Source organism: Ascaphus truei, chromosome 6 (genome assembly GCF_040206685.1).
Source record: "Ascaphus truei isolate aAscTru1 chromosome 6, aAscTru1.hap1, whole genome shotgun sequence".
NCBI lineage: Eukaryota > Metazoa > Chordata > Amphibia > Anura > Ascaphidae > Ascaphus > Ascaphus truei.
In genome coordinates, this window is record NC_134488.1 from 48,154,294 (window position 1) to 48,171,552 (window position 17,259).

Below are 17,259 nucleotides of genomic sequence, written 5' to 3' on the forward strand. Positions count from 1 at the left end.
TGTGCGCCCGCGTCTCTCTGGGTCTGTGCGCGCCCGCGTCTCTCTGGGTCTGTGCGCGCCCGCGTCTCTCTGGGTCTGTGTGCGCCCGCGTCTCTCTGGGTCTGTGCGCCCGCGTCTCTCTGGGTCTGTGTGCGCCCGCGTCTCTCTGGGTCTGTGCGCCCGCGTGTCTCTGGGTCTGTGCGCCCGCGTCTCTCTGGGTCTGTGTGCGCCCGCGTCTCTCTGGGTCTGTGCGCCCGCGTCTCTCTGGGTCTGTGCGCGCCCGCGTCTCTCTGGGTCTGTGCGCCCGCGTCTCTCTGGGTCTGTGCGCCCGCGTCTCTCTGGGTCTGTGCGCCCGCGTCTCTCTGGGTCTGTGCGCCCGCGTCTCTCTGGGTCTGTGCGCCCGCGTCTCTCTGGGTCTGTGTGCGCCCGCGTCTCTCTGGGTCTGTGCGCCCGCGTCTCTCTGGGTCTGTGCGCCCGCGTCTCTCTGGGTCTGTGCGGCCGCGTCTCTCTGGGTCTGTGCGCCCGCGTCTCTCTGGGTCTGTGCGCCCGCGTCTCTCTGGGTCTGTGCGCCCGCGTCTCTCTGGGTCTGTGCGCCCGCGTCTCTCTGGGTCTGTGCGCCCGCGTCTCTCTGGGTCTGTGCGCCCGCGTCTCTCTGGGTCTGTGCGCCCGCGTCTCTCTGGGTCTGTGCGCCCGCGTCTCTCTGGGTCTGTGCGGCCGCGTCTCTCTGGGTCTGTGCGCCCGCGTCTCTCTGGGTCTGTGCGCCCGCGTCTCTCTGGGTCTGTGCGCCCGCGTCTCTCTGGGTCTGTGCGCCCGCGTCTCTCTGGGTCTGTGCGCCGCGTCTCTCTGGGTCTGTGTGCGCCCGCGTCTCTCTGGGTCTGTGCGCCCGCGTCTCTCTGGGTCTGTGCGCCCGCGTCTCTCTGGGTCTGTGTGCCCGCGTCTCTCTGGGTCTGTGCGCCGCGTCTCTCTGGGTCTGTGCGCCCGCGTCTCTCTGGGTCTGTGCACCGCTAGATCTCGCCCTCTCCCACCCCCCCCCAGGCACGCCCTCTCACCCGCTATCTCCCCATCCGGAAGGAAGACTTCGACCTGCGCACTCACATCGAGTCCTCAGGACACGGAGTGGACACTTGTCCCCACGTCATACTGAGTGAGAAGATTTGCCGAGGTTTTCTCACCAAGATGGGCGGCAAAATCAAGTCTTGGAAAAAGCGCTGGTTCGTCTTCGATCGCCTGAAACGCACCCTCTCCTACTACGTGGGTAAGTGGCACAGAACGGGCACTGAGTGACCCTGCGCCCTTTACCTGCACTGAGTGACCCCGCCCCCTTTACCTGCACTGAGTGACCCCGCGCCCTTTACCTGCACTGAGTGACCCCGCGCCCTTTACCTGCACTGAGTGACCCCGCGCCCTTTACCTGCACTGGGTGACCCCGCGCCCTTTACCTGCACTGAGTGACCCCGCGCCCTTTACCTGCACTGAGTGACCCCGCGCCCTTTACCTGCACTGAGTGACCCCGCCCCCTTTACCTGCACTGAGTGACCCCGCGCCCTTTACCTGCACTGAGTGACCCCGCGCCCTTTACCTGCACTGAGTGACCCCGCGCCCTTTACCTACACTGAGTGACCCCGCGCCCTTTACCTGCACTGAGTGACCCCGCGCCCTTTACCTGCACTGAGTGACCCCGCGCCCTTTACCTGCACTGAGTGACCCCGCGCCCTTTACCTGCACTGGGTGACCCCGCGCCCTTTACCTGCACTGAGTGACCCCGCGCCCTTTACCTGCACTGAGTGACCCCGCGCCCTTTACCTGCACTGAGTGACCCCGCGCCCTTTACCTGCACTGGGTGACCCCGCGCCCTTTACCTGCACTGGGTGACGCCGCGCCCTTTACCTGCACTGGGTGACCCCGCGCCCTTTACCTGCACTGGGTGACCCCGCGCCCTTTACCTGCACTGGGTGACCCCGCGCCCTTTACCTGCACTGGGTGACCCCGCGCCCTTTACCTGCACTGGGTGACCCCGCGCCCTTTACCTGCACTGGGTGACCCCGCGCCCTTTACCTGCACTGGGTGACCCCGCGCCCTTTACCTGCACTGAGTGACCCCGCGCCCTTTACCTGCACTGAGTGACCCCGCGCCCTTTACCTGCACTGAGTGACCCCGCGCCCTTTACCTGCACTGGGTGACCCCGCGCCCTTTACCTGCACTGGGTGACCCCGCGCCCTTTACCTGCACTGGGTGACCCCGCGCCCTTTACCTGCACTGAGTGACCCCACGCCCTTTACCTGCACTGAGTGACCCCGCGCCCTTTACCTGCACTGGGTGACCCCGCGCCCTTTACCTGCACTGAGTGACCCCGCGCCCTTTACCTGCACTGAGTGACCCCGCGCCCTTTACCTGCACTGAGTGACCCCGCGCCCTTTACCTGCACTGAGTGACCCCGCGCCCTTTACCTGCACTGAGTGACCCCGCGCCCTTTACCTGCACTGAGTGACCCCGCCCCCTTTACCTGCACTGAGTGACCCCGCGCCCTTTACCTGCACTGAGTGACCCCGCGCCCTTTACCTGCACTGAGTGACCCCGCGCCCTTTACCTACACTGAGTGACCCCGCGCCCTTTACCTGCACTGAGTGACCCCGCGCCCTTTACCTGCACTGAGTGACCCCGCGCCCTTTACCTGCACTGAGTGACCCCGCGCCCTTTACCTGCACTGGGTGACCCCGCGCCCTTTACCTGCACTGAGTGACCCCGCGCCCTTTACCTGCACTGAGTGACCCCGCGCCCTTTACCTGCACTGAGTGACCCCGCGCCCTTTACCTGCACTGGGTGACCCCGCGCCCTTTACCTGCACTGGGTGACGCCGCGCCCTTTACCTGCACTGGGTGACCCCGCGCCCTTTACCTGCACTGGGTGACCCCGCGCCCTTTACCTGCACTGGGTGACCCCGCGCCCTTTACCTGCACTGGGTGACCCCGCGCCCTTTACCTGCACTGGGTGACCCCGCGCCCTTTACCTGCACTGGGTGACCCCGCGCCCTTTACCTGCACTGGGTGACCCCGCGCCCTTTACCTGCACTGAGTGACCCCGCGCCCTTTACCTGCACTGAGTGACCCCGCGCCCTTTACCTGCACTGAGTGACCCCGCGCCCTTTACCTGCACTGGGTGACCCCGCGCCCTTTACCTGCACTGGGTGACCCCACGCCCTTTACCTGCACTGGGTGACCCCGCGCCCTTTACCTGCACTGAGTGACCCCACGCCCTTTACCTGCACTGAGTGACCCCGCGCCCTTTACCTGCACTGGGTGACCCCGCGCCCTTTACCTGCACTGAGTGACCCCACGCCCTTTACCTGCACTGAGTGACCCCGCGCCCTTTACCTGCACTGAGTGACCCCGCGCCCTTTACCTGCACTGAGTGACCCCGCGCCCTTTACCTGCACTGAGTGACCCCGCGCCCTTTACCTGCACTGGGTGACCCCACGCCCTTTACCTGCACTGGGTGACCCCGCGCCCTTTACCTGCACTGAGTGACCCCACGCCCTTTACCTGCACTGAGTGACCCCACGCCCTTTACCTGCACTGAGTGACCCCACGCCCTTTACCTGCACTGAGTGACCCCGCACCCTTTACCTGCACTGGGTGACCCCGCGCCCTTTACCTGCACTGGGTGACCCCACGCCCTTTACCTGCACTGGTTTTTGGGTTTGTTTTCCGGGAGAATTTGGTACTTACAGGTGGGAGTTCATATTGGCGCCCTCATCCTCCCCCTCCTCATCCTCCCCCTCCTCCTCACCCCTCCTCATCCTCCCTCTCCTCCTCCCTCTCCTCCTCCCCTCGCTCCTCCCCCCCTGATTATGACCTGATCCCGTCCGTGTAGCTTATATCCTGACCCTTTATAGTTTATAACCTGACCCTGTATAGCTTATATCGTGACCCCGTATCGCATATATACTGACCCTGTATAGCTTATAACCTGACCCAGTCCATATAGCTTATATCCTGACCCCGTATAGCTTATATCCTGACCCTTTATAGCTTATAACCTGATCCCGTTCGTATAGCTTCTATCCTGACCCCGTATAGCTTCTATCCTGACCCCGGATAGCGTATATCCTGACCCCGTATAGCTTCTATCCTGACCCCGTATAGCTTCTATCCTGACCCCGGATAGCGTATATCCTGACCCCGGATAGCGTATATCCTGACCCCGGATAGCGTATATCCTGACCCCGGATAGCGTATATCCTGACCCCGGATAGCGTATATCCTGACCCCGGATAGCGTATATCCCGACCCCGGATAGCGTATATCCTGACCCCGGATAGCGTATATCCTGACCCCGGATAGCGTATATCTCCTGACCCCGGAGAGCGTATATCCCGACCCCGGATAGCGTATATCCTGACCCCGGAGAGCGTATATCCCGACCCCGGATAGCGTATATATCCTGACCCCGGATAGCGTATATATCCTGACCCCGGATAGCGTATATCCCGACCCCGGAGAGCGTATATCCCGACCCCGGATAGCGTATATCCTGACCCCGGAGAGCGTATATCCCGACCCCGGATAGCGTATATCCTGACCCCGGATAGCGTATATCCTGACCCCGGATAGCGTATATATCCTGACCCCTGATAGCGTGTATATCCTGACCCCGGATAGCGTGTATATCCTGACCCCGGATAGCGTATATCCTGACCCCGGATAGCTTATATCCTGACCCCGGATAGCGTATATCCTGACCCCGGATAGCTTATATCCTGACCCCATATAGTGTATATCCTGACCCCGTATAGCTTCTATCCTGACCCCGGATAGCGTATATCCTGACCCCGGATAGCGTATGTCCTGACCCCGGATAGCGTATGTCCTGACCCCGGAGAGCGTATATCCCGACCCCGGATAGCGTATGTCCTGACCCCGGATAGCGTATATCCTGACCCCTGATAGCGTGTATATCCTGACCCCGGATAGCGTGTATATCCTGACCCCGGATAGCGTATATCCTGACCCCGGATAGCTTATATCCTGACCCCGGATAGCGTATATCCTGACCCCGGATAGCTTATATCCTGACCCCATATAGTGTATATCCTGACCCCGTATAGCTTCTATCCTGACCCCGGATAGCGTATATCCTGACCCCGGATAGCGTATGTCCTGACCCCGGAGAGCGTATATCCCGACCCCGGATAGCGTATATATCCTGACCCCGGATAGCGTATATATCCTGACCCCGGATAGCGTATATCCTGACCCCGGATAGAGTATATCCTGACCCCGGATAGCGTATGTCCTGACCCCGGATAGCGTATGTCCTGACCCCGGATAGCGTATATCCTGACCCCGGATAGCGTATATCCTGACCCCGGATAGCGTATGTCCTGACCCAGGATAGCGTATATCCTGACCCCGGATAGTGTATATCCTGACCCCGGATAGCGTATATCCTGACCCCGGATAGCGTATATCCTGACCCCGGATAGCGTATATCCTGACCCCGGAGAGCGTATATCCCGACCCCAGATAGCGTATATCCCGACCCCGGATAGCGTATGTCCTGACCCCGGATAGCGTATATCCTGACCCCGGATAGCGTATGTCCTGACCCCGGATAGCGTATGTCCTGACCCCGGATAGCGTATATCCCGACCCCGGATAGCGTATATATCCTGACCCCGGATAGCGTATGTCCTGACCCCGGATAGCTTATATCCTGACCCCATATAGTGTATATCCTGACCCCGTATAGCTTCTATCCTGACCCCGGATAGCGTATGTCCTGACCCAGGATAGCGTATATCCTGACCCCGGATAGCGTATATCCTGACCCCGGATAGCGTATGTCCTGACCCCGGATAGCGTATATCCCGACCCCGGATAGCGTATGTCCTGACCCAGGATAGCGTATATCCTGACCCCGGATAGCGTATATCCCGACCCCGGATAGCGTATGTCCTGACCCAGGATAGCGTATATCCTGACCCCGGATAGCGTATATCCCGACCCCGGATAGCGTATATATCCTGACCCCGGATAGCGTATATATCCTGACCCCGGATAGCGTATATCCTGACCCCGGATAGCGTATGTCCTGACCCCGGATAGCGTATGTCCTGACCCCGGATAGCGTATATATCCTGACCCCGGATAGAGTATATCCTGACCCCGGATAGCGTATGTCCTGACCCCGGATAGCGTATATATCCTGACCCCGGATAGCGTATATCCTGACCCCGGATAGCGTATGTCCTGACCCCGGATAGCGTATATCCCGACCCCGGATAGCGTATGTCCTGACCCAGGATAGCGTATATCCTGACCCCGGATAGCGTATATCCTGACCCCGGATAGCGTATATCCTGACCCCGGATAGCGTATATCCTGACCCCGGAGAGCGTATATCCCGACCCCAGATAGCGTATATCCTGACCCCGGATAGCGTATGTCCTGACCCCGGATAGCGTATATCCTGACCCCGGATAGCGTATGTCCTGACCCCAGATAGCGTATATCCTGACCCCGGATAGCGTATATATCCTGACCCCGGATAGCGTATATCCTGACCCCGGATAGCGTATATATCCTGACCCAGGATAGCGTATATCCTGACCCCGGATAGCGTATATCCCGACCCCGGAGAGCGTATATCCCGACCCCGGATAGCGTATGTCCTGACCCCGGATAGCGTATGTCCCGACCCCGGATAGCGTATGTCCTGACCCAGGATAGCGTATATCCTGACCCCGGATAGCGTATATCCCGACCCCGGATAGCGTATATCCCGACCCCGGATAGCGTATATCCCGACCCCTGATAGCGTGTATATCCTGACCCCGGATAGCGTATGTCCTGACCCCGGATAGCGTATATCCTGACCCCGGATAGCGTATATCCTGACCCCGGATAGCGTATATCCTGACCCCGGATAGCGTATATCCTGACCCCGGATAGCGTATATCCTGACCCCGGATAGCGTATATCCTGACCCCGGAGAGCGTATATCCCGACCCCAGATAGCGTATATCCTGACCCCGGATAGCGTATGTCCTGACCCCGGATAGCGTGTATATCCTGACCCCGGATAGCGTATATCCTGACCCCGGATAGCGTATATCCTGACCCCGGATAGCGTATATCCTGACCCCGGATAGCGTATATCCCGACCCCGGATAGCGTATGTCCTGACCCCGGATAGCGTATGTCCTGACCCCGGAGAGCGTATATCCCGACCCCGGATAGCGTATATATCCTGACCCCGGATAGCGTATATATCCTGACCCCGGATAGCGTATGTCCTGACCCCGGATAGCTTATATCCTGACCCCATATAGTGTATATCCTGACCCCGTATAGCTTCTATCCTGACCCCGGATAGCGTATATATCCTGACCCCGGATAGCGTGTATATCCTGACCCCGGATAGAGTATATCCTGACCCCGGATAGCGTATGTCCTGACCCCGGATAGCGTATGTCCTGACCCCGGATAGCGTATATCCTGACCCCGGATAGCGTATATCCTGACCCCGGATAGCGTATGTCCTGACCCCGGATAGCGTATATCCCGACCCCGGATAGCGTATGTCCTGACCCAGGATAGCGTATATCCTGACCCCGGATAGCGTATATCCCGACCCCGGATAGCGTATGTCCTGACCCAGGATAGCGTATATCCTGACCCCGGATAGCGTATGTCCCGACCCCGGATAGCGTATGTCCTGACCCCGGATAGCGTATGTCCTGACCCCGGAGAGCGTATATCCCGACCCCGGATAGCGTATATATCCTGACCCCGGATAGCGTATATATCCTGACCCCGGATAGCGTATATCCTGACCCCGGATAGAGTATATCCTGACCCCGGATAGCGTATGTCCTGACCCCGGATAGCGTATATCCTGACCCCGGATAGCGTATGTCCTGACCCCGGATAGCGTATATATCCTGACCCCGGATAGAGTATATCCTGACCCCGGATAGCGTATGTCCTGACCCCGGATAGCGTATGTCCTGACCCCGGATAGCGTATATCCCGACCCCGGATAGCGTATGTCCTGACCCCGGATAGCGTATATCCCGACCCCGGATAGCGTATGTCCTGACCCCGGATAGCGTATATCCCGACCCCGGATAGCGTATATCCTGACCCCGGATAGCGTATATCCTGACCCCGGATAGCGTATATCCTGACCCCGGATAGCGTATATCCCGACCCCGGATAGCGTATGTCCTGACCCCGGATAGCGTATATCCTGACCCCGGATAGCGTATGTCCTGACCCAGGATAGCGTATATCCTGACCCCGGATAGCGTATATCCTGACCCCGGATAGCGTATATCCTGACCCCGGATAGCGTATATCCTGACCCCGGAGAGCGTATATCCCGACCCCAGATAGCGTATATCCTGACCCCGGATAGCGTATATCCTGACCCCGGATAGCGTATATCCTGACCCTGGATAGCGTATATCCTGACCCCGGATAGCGTATGTCCTGACCCCGGATAGCGTGTATATCCTGACCCAGGATAGCGTATATCCTGACCCCGGATAGCGTATATCCCGACCCCGGATAGCGTATATCCCGACCCCGGAGAGCGTATATCCCGACCCCGGATAGCGTATGTCCTGACCCCGGATAGCGTATGTCCCGACCCCGGATAGCGTATGTCCTGACCCAGGATAGCGTATATCCTGACCCCGGATAGCGTATATCCCGACCCCGGATAGCGTATGTCCTGACCCAGGATAGCGTATATCCTGACCCCGGATAGCGTGTATATCCTGACCCCGGATAGCGTATATCCTGACCCCGGATAGCTTATATCCTGACCCCATATAGTGTATATCCTGACCCCGTATAGCTTCTATCCTGACCCCGGATAGCGTATGTCCTGACCCCGGATAGCGTATGTCCTGACCCCGGATAGCGTATATATCCTGACCCCGGATAGCGTATGTCCTGACCCCGGAGAGCGTATATCCCGACCCCGGATAGCGTATGTCCTGACCCCGGATAGCGTATGTCCTGACCCCGGATAGCGTATGTCCTGACCCCGGATAGCGTATGTCCTGACCCCGGATAGCGTATATCCTGACCCCGGATAGCGTATATCCTGACCCCGGATAGCGTGTATATCCTGACCCCGGATAGCGTATATCCTGACCCCGGATAGCTTATATCCTGACCCCATATAGTGTATATCCTGACCCCGTATAGCTTCTATCCTGACCCCGGATAGCGTATGTCCTGACCCCGGATAGCGTATGTCCTGACCCCGGATAGCGTATGTCCTGACCCCGGATAGCGTATGTCCTGACCCCGGATAGCGTATGTCCTGACCCCGGATAGCTTATATCCTGACCCCATATAGTGTATATCCTGACCCCGTATAGCTTCTATCCTGACCCCGGATAGCGTATGTCCTGACCCCGGATAGCGTATGTCCTGACCCCGGATAGCGTATGTCCTGACCCCGGATAGCGTATGTCCTGACCCCGGATAGCGTATGTCCTGACCCCGGATAGCGTATGTCCTGACCCCGGATAGCGTATGTCCTGACCCTGGATAGAGTATATCCTGACCCCGGATAGCGTGTATATCCTGACCCCGGATAGCGTGTATCCTGACCCCGGATAGCGTATGTCCTGACCCCGGATAGCGTATGTCCTGACCCCGGATAGCGTATGTCCTGACCCCGGATAGCGTATATCCTGACCCCGGATAGAGTATATCCTGACCCCGGATAGCGTATGTCCTGACCCCGGATAGCGTATGTCCTGACCCCGGATAGTGTATGTCCTGACCCCGGATAGTGTGTGTTGTATCTTCACACTTCCCCAATAGAATGGGGTAGTATTGTGGGGGCTAGCAGTATTGGGGGGTTGGGGGCCCCCTGTTTCTCTAACCGTGCCCCCGTCCTCTCCCTGCAGATAAACATGAGGCGAAGTTGAAGGGCGTTATCTATTTCCAGGCCATAGAAGAAGTTTATTACGACCATCTCAGGAGTGCTGCCAAGGTAATGCCCGTCCCTGTGCCAGCCTGACCTCACTCACCCTGTGCCCTTCGCACCCTCTTTGCTAGCCTCTCCCCCCTCCCTCTTCCTCTGCTCTTTCTCCCCCCTCCTTTCTCTCCCCCTTCTTTCTCTCCTTCCCCCTACCTTCCTCTCTACCCCTTCGCCCCTCTTTCTCTCCTCCCCCTCCTCTCTCTCCCCCATCTCTCCTCTCTCTCTTTCCCTCTCCTTCCCCTCACTTTCTCTCCTTCCCCCTTCTGTATCTCTCCTTCCCCCCTCCTCTCTTCCCCCCCTTTCCCCCCCTCTCTCTCCCTTTCTCTCTTCCCTCCCCTCTCCCCTTCCTCTCCCCTCCCCCTTTCTCTCCTCCTCCCCCCCATCTCTCCTTCTCCCCCCCCCCCCCCCTCGCTCCAGTGATCTCTCCTCTTCCCTTCCTTACAGAAAGGAATATTTAACCTGACTCTGGCTTCTGTACGTATACCAGCAGCTCCCCCCCTCCCCTCGCCTTGTCATCCCCCCACCCCACTCCGACCTGACCCCCTCACTCTCTGCTGTAACAGCTCTGAGCGGTCATGTGACTGCAATAAGGCACTGCAGGTCTTGTGATACCCCATGGTTACTTGGAGATAACCACACTCCTGCAGTGCCCTGACTGTGGTAAATGCCCTACTGTTTCTAATGAATTAATTGCATGTTCAGTTTCTTTATATTAACCTCTGAGATCCCTGTGCAGGAATTCAGTGATGAAAGAGTTAAGTGACAGACAGTAGGGCCCCTAACCCAGCGGTCCCCGCAGGGTGACACAGACAGAAGGGAGCTATGAGTCTATCCCTCCCCCGCAGGGTGACACAGTGACACAGACAGAAGGGAGCTATGAGTCTGTCCCTCCCCCCGCAGGGTGACACAGTGACACAGACAAAAGGGAGCTATGAGTCTGTCCCTCCCCCCGCAGGGTGACACAGTGACACAGACAGAAGGGAGCTATGAGTCTGTCCCTCCCCCCGCAGGGTGACACAGTGACACAGACAGAAGGGAGCTATGAGTCTGTCCCTCCCCCTGCAGGGTGACACAGTGACACAGACAAAAGGGAGCTATGAGCCTGTCCCTCCCCCTGCAGGGTGACACAGACAGAAGGGAGCTATGAGTCTGTCCCTCCCCCCGCAGGGTGACACAGACAGAAGGGAGCTATGAGCCTGTCCCTCCCCCCGCAGGGTGACACAGTGACACAGATAGAAGGGAGCTATGAGTCTGTCCCTCCCCCTGCATGGTGACACAGTGACACAGACAGAAGGGAGCTATGAGCCTGTCCCTCCCGCTGCAGGGTGACACAGACAGAAGGGAGCTATGAGTCTGTCCCTCCCCCTGCATGGTGACACAGTGACACAGACAGAAGGGAGCTATGAGCCTGTCCCTCCCCCTGCAGGGTGACACAGACAGAAGGGAGCTATGAGTCTGTCCCTCCCCCTGCATGGTGACACAGTGACACAGACAGAAGGGAGCTATGAGTCTGTCCCTCCCCCCGCAGGGTGACACAGTGACACACACAGAAGGGAGCTATGAGCCTGCCCCTCCCCCCGCAGGGTGACACAGTGACACAGACAGAAGGGAGCTATGAGCCTGTCCCTCCCCCTGCAGGGTGACACAGACAGAAGGGAGCTATGAGTCTGTCCCTCCCCCCGCAGGGTGACATAGTGACACAGACAGAAGGGAGCTATGAGTATGTCCCTCCCCCTGCATGGTGACACAGTGACACAGACAGAAGGGAGCTATGAGCCTGTCCCTCCCCCTGCAGGGTGACACAGACAGAAGGGAGCTATGAGACTGCCCCTCCCCCCGCAGGGTGACACAGTGACACAGACAGAAGGGAGCTATGAGTCTGCCCCTCCCCCCGCAGGGTGACATAGTGACACGAGGGGTGTGTATGTGATGTGTTTGCATTTAGACCTGATGTGCCTGCAGTGTTCATGTGACTGTGACTGTGTCACTGCATGTCTCTTATTGCATGCGTGTGCAGTGAGATACTGCGTGTGCGTGTGTGTCACTGATTGTGTGTGTCTGTATATCACTGTGTGTATCACAGTCTGTCGCCTTCGCTATATGTCACTATTGTGCATCCATCTTCCTCTCTGTGTCTGTGTTATTGTGTCTGTCTGTATCTGTCACAGTGTATCTGTGTGTTATTGTGTCTGTCTGTATCTGTCACAGTGTAGCTGTGTGTTATTGTGTCTGTCTGTATCGGTTACAGTGTATCTGTGTGTTATTGTGTCTGTCTGCATTGGTCACAGTGTATCTGTGTGTTATTGTGTCTGTCTCTATCTGTCACAGTGTGTCTGTGTGTTATTGTGTCTGTCTCTATCTGTCACAGTGTGTCTGTGTGTCTATCACGTTGTGTGTCTGTCAGGGTGTGTGTCTGTGACGGTGTGGGTGGGTGGTTATGTGTGTCTCTGTCATTGTCATGGTTTGTATAAGTCTGTCACTGTCATGTTGTGTGTCTCGATCCAATATAATAACACATTATCACTTTGCACTGAATTGATCTCTTGTCGTCTGTAGCAGATTTCCGATTTTCTCTCTGTGCCCCTGTGGAAGGAGGTGGGTGGGCACACGTATGTGTGTGTGTGTCTCTCTGTGTGTGTTCGCGTCCCTGTGTGTGTGTACGTGTGTCTATGTGCGTGTCTTTGTGCGTGTCTGTGTGCACGCGTATCTGTGTGGGCGCCCGCATCTCTGAATGTGAGTGCGATCATGTGTGTCCACGCATCTGCGTGTGTGTGCGCATGTGTATCTGTGTGTGTGTGTGCGCGCGTTTGTGTGTGTGTGCGCACGTTTGTGTGTGTGTGCGCACGCCTGTGTGCACACGTGTGTCTGCATGTGTGTGCACACGCGTCTGTGTAAGTGCACACGCGTGTCTGAGTGTGTCTGCGCGCGCACGTGTCTGAGTGTGTGGACGTGCACGCGTCTGTACGCACGTGTGTATGCATGCGCACCTGTGTGTGTGTGTGTGTTTGTGTGTGCGCTCGCATCTGTGTGCACACGTGTCTGTGTGCGCACACGTGTCTGTGTGTGCGCGCACGAGTGTGTGTGTGTGTGCACACGCATCTGTGTGTGTGCACGCGTCATTGTCTGTGTGTGCATGTGTGTGTCTGTGTGCACGCGTGTGTGCGCGCGCACTCGTGTCTGTATGTGCACGCGAACGCGTGTCTGTGTACGTGTGTGTGCACGCCTGTGTGTGCGCGCACACGCGTGTGTGTCTGCGTCTGTCTGTGTGCATGTGTGTGCGTGCATGTCTGTGTACGCGCACATGCGTGTCTGTGTATGCGCGCATATGCGTGACTGTGTGCGTGCACGCGTGTATGTGTGTGTGTGTGCGCGCGCGCGCGTGTGTGTCCCTTATGATAAGGGGTTGTGGCAGTGCAGGGGTTTCATAACAAACTAGTATTATTATTTGTTTGCCGGTTTATTAAACTCTCTCGGCCGCAAATAGGCTGTGCGGTCTGAAAATGGAGGTGTAGTGGGCGGAGCCTCAGCGGCCATAATCATTTCCGTTTTAATTGAACAATTTGTGAGCAGAGAACCCGGGGGCTGTAGTATTGTACGGTGTGGGGCAGAAATGTTTACTGAACATGCAACTGGGGGTGGGGGGCAGTTTTAATTTAATAACACCCCTCCCCACCTCTCTCTGTGTCCCCTGCAGAGTCCGAATCCAGCCCTGACTTTCTGTGTCAAAACTCACGACCGCCTGTATTACATGGTCGCCCCCTCGCCCGAGGCTATGCGGATCTGGATGGATGTTATCGTGACGGGGGCGGAGGGATATACACAGTTTATGAACTGATACAGGGGGTCCCCGCCCCCCCAAACCCGTCTCTCGTGCCTCAGGAAACGCGCGTTTTCAGAAAATAACAGAAATCTATATTTTTCCGTGTTCTAAGAATAAAACACACCGCCTCCTGCAGGGGGAGACTCGCCCAACCTCAAGCCGCTAGGCCAAGCCTAGGCACTGGGCAGCCCTTCCAAATTGAGCCTGCAGGCTTCGAGCGGACAACTAGGCCGCACTGCTATATACAGATCCCGCCTATCCGTTATATACTCATATAACTTTGTATTTTTATCCCTTTTAAGGATTTAGAAGAATATTAAATATGATTTCCGCTTGTTTTTTTTTTGCCTTTGTATCCGTGGCGATTTTCCACGGTTTGTTTTTATTATGACGCGGATCCTGACTTCAGAAACTGTTATATATATATATATATATATATATTTGTTGTTTGTTTTTAAATCCTGGTATTGCCTTATTGCACAGTGCGCTCTTTCACCGTTACCGTGGAGATGATGCAGCCTCGTCTATAATACCCCTCCTGATCAAGGCAGCCATTTTGTGTTGCCCAAATGCCACCTGTGCCTTTTGTCTTTATATTTTATTATGTTTGAAATAAATCCTATGTGGGGGTTTTTTTTAAGGGGGGGAGGGTTTGTTTTTAGTTCTAATTCTCCGCATCTAAATTCACCCACGCTGGCAGACATTGTTGCACCACTTCTGTGGGAGGAAGTGGCAGCCATTTTAAAAGCGACCGAACCTGTTGAAAGGGAAGAATTAGTGTGGCGGGTGTGAAAGTGTAACCCGTCGCCGCCAGAGGGGATCCCCCCGGTGTTTTTACAAGAGAAGGGGGAGATGTTATAAACTGCCCGTGAGCTGGACTTGTTATAAATAGGACGGCAGCCCATTCCCCACCATGTACGCCCTCCCCCGTATGTATCCTCACATACATATTACATACATGACGTGTTCTGTTGCCGCTCATGTTATATACCCGCTTTTAATCGCAATGGTAATATTAAAGAAAAAACTAAAATCTGTGACGCTGTGCGCGATTTCTCACCCGGCGGGGAGGTCTAACAAGCTCAATTAAGAGATCATTGAGTTGTGCAATTCTTTTAAAAGGGTACCCCCTCCATTGCCCCCATCTGTATGTGCTGTGGCAGAGTTCTTTCTTCCATAATACACTGTGTGTGTGTGTGTGTGTGTGTGTGTGTGTGTGTGTGTGTGTGTGTGTGTGTGTGTGTGTGTGTGTGTGTGTGTGTGTGTGTGTGTCCCACCCTGGGCAACCTCACTTTGTATGCAAACATCCCATTATACATATATACTGTTCATATATACATATGCAATAGAGTAGACCACAAACAAGGAAGGTGGGCACTTGTTCACGTTATTGGTGCCAGTGTCCAATGGATATGTAAGTTGCAGGAGAAGGCCTCCCCGCTGTCTGTCATCCGGCCTCTAACAGCCCGGCAAGTATCTGGATCTCTATTACTGTGGACTCTTCGCCCCACAACGTACGTGTGTGTGTGTGTGTGTGTGTGTGTGTGTGTGTGTGTGTGTGTGTGTGTGTGCGTGTGTGTTTCTCCTTGGCTAGCAGTCTCATATAAGCCTTCTATTTCACCCTCTGAGCGTCAGGCCGCGCTTATACTGCGGTCGCTGAAAAAAACAAAAACATCTAATTGATTTGACTTCCAGTGACCGCGCCGCTCCTACTATAAGCGCATGCGACGGATTCAATGCATTTGTTTTGCTGCTACATTGCCGGCACTATAAGCGCGGCCTGACACCCCTGTCACTGGCTGTATCCCTCTCAGACTGCGTACAAAGGCTGTACGGTGCTCTGTCTATATGGTCAATGACTTGTTTAAGCGAAAAAATTCTATAAAGAACATTGAGATAGGTCCAGTATATAACCCGTGGGTATCGTGTATGTATGACCAATATTCCAATAGTGAACCAGTGGCGTTACCATTATGCTGCGAATAGCTGGGCCCGGATTGCACCGTCCCGGCTGTAAGAATCCCCACACACATACACATTTGTCTGGACACGTACACATATCGAAGTGGAACAACACAGATAGGATGGTGTGCGTAGAAAGGAGTAATAAACTCACATTTGTAAGGTCTTCAAAACGATTATCCTCCAATAGGGCGTGCCTCAGTTTCCCACAGCGCACACAGGGGTGGGTTTCAGGAAAATACGAGCACCACTTGGACCAGAATCAGAAAAAAATCAATTGCCAGAGAGTGTGTCCCATAGAATTAAACATTTAATGGATCAACAGCAACCAGCTACATAACGGGGCAAAGGAAGAGCTTCTATCCTGAAGTTCATCCCTCTCAGACTGGCGCTCCCTATCTCAGACTGGCGCTCCCTATCTCTGGGGCCCTGTCTCAAACTGGCGCTCCCTATCTCTGGGGCCCTGTCTCAGACTGGCGCTCCCTATCTCTGGGGCCCTGTCTCAGACTGGCGCTCCCTATCTCTGGGGCCCTGTCTCAGACTGGCACTCCCTATCTCTGGGGCTCTGTCTCAGACTGGCACTCCCTATCTCTGGGGCCTTGTCTCAGACTGGCACTCCCTGTCTCTGGGGCCCTGTCTCAGACTGGCACTCCCTATCTCTGGGGCCCTGTCTCAAACTGGCGCTCCCTATCTCTGGGGCTCTGTCTCAGACTGGCACTCCCTATCTCTGGGGCCCTGTCTCAGACTGGCACTCCCTATCTCTGGGGCCCTGTCTCAGACTGGCACTCCCTATCTCTGGGGCTCTGTCTCAGACTGGCACTCCCTATCTCTGGGGCCTTGTCTCAGACTGGCACTCCCTGTCTCTGGGGCTCTGTCTCAGACTGGCACTCCCTATCTCTGGGGCTCTGTCTCAGACTGGCACTCCCTATCTCTGGGGCTCTGTCTCAGACTGGCGCTCCCTATCTCTGGGGCTCTGTCTCAGACTGGCACTCCCTATCTCTGGGGCCCTGTCTCAGACTGGCGCTCACTGTCTCTGGGGCCCTGTCCCAGACTGGCGCTCCCTATCTCTGGGGCTCTGTCTCAGACTGGCGCTCCCTGTCTCTGGGGCCCTGTCTCAGACTGGCACTCCCTATCTCTGGGGCCCTGTCTCAGACTGGCGCTCCCTATCTCTGGGGCCCTGTCTCAGACTGGCACTCCCTATCTCTGGGGCCCTGTTTCAGACTGGCACTCCCTATCTCTGGGGCTCTGTCTCAGACTGGCACTCCGTGTCTCAGACTGGCACTCCCTATCTCTGGGGCCCTGTCTCAGACTGGCACTCCCTATCTCTGGGGCTCTGTCTCAGACTGGCGCTCCCTATCTCTGGGGCCCTGTCTCAGACTGGCACTCCCTATCTCTGGGGCCCTGTCTCAGACTGGCGCTCTCTATCTCTGGGGCCCTGTCTCAGACTGGCACTCCCTATCTCTGGGGCCCTGTCTCAGACTGGCACTCCCTAT

At 56.4% G+C, this 17,259-nt stretch overlaps 1 protein-coding gene across 19 annotated transcripts in view; it reads left to right on the top strand.

Moving 5' to 3' along the window:
- Nucleotides 1-14,842, top strand: part of PHLDB1 (pleckstrin homology like domain family B member 1) — a 128,572-nt gene extending 113,730 nt beyond the window's left edge. For 14 of the 19 annotated variants that reach the window (XM_075604170.1, XM_075604175.1, XM_075604173.1 and 11 more), the window contains 5 exons: nucleotides 1,015-1,234; nucleotides 9,911-9,996; nucleotides 10,429-10,458; nucleotides 12,541-12,579; nucleotides 13,679-14,842. In XM_075604170.1, the coding sequence (XP_075460285.1) occupies nucleotides 1,015-1,234; nucleotides 9,911-9,996; nucleotides 10,429-10,458; nucleotides 12,541-12,579; nucleotides 13,679-13,819 (516 nt within the window). In that variant the 3' untranslated portion in view covers nucleotides 13,820-14,842. The remainder of the gene's footprint in view (nucleotides 1-1,014; nucleotides 1,235-9,910; nucleotides 9,997-10,428; nucleotides 10,459-12,540; nucleotides 12,580-13,678) is intronic. The other 5 variants (XM_075604179.1, XM_075604180.1, XM_075604190.1 and 2 more) reach the window with 2 other exon arrangements.
- Nucleotides 14,843-17,259: the final 2,417 nt, after the last annotated feature.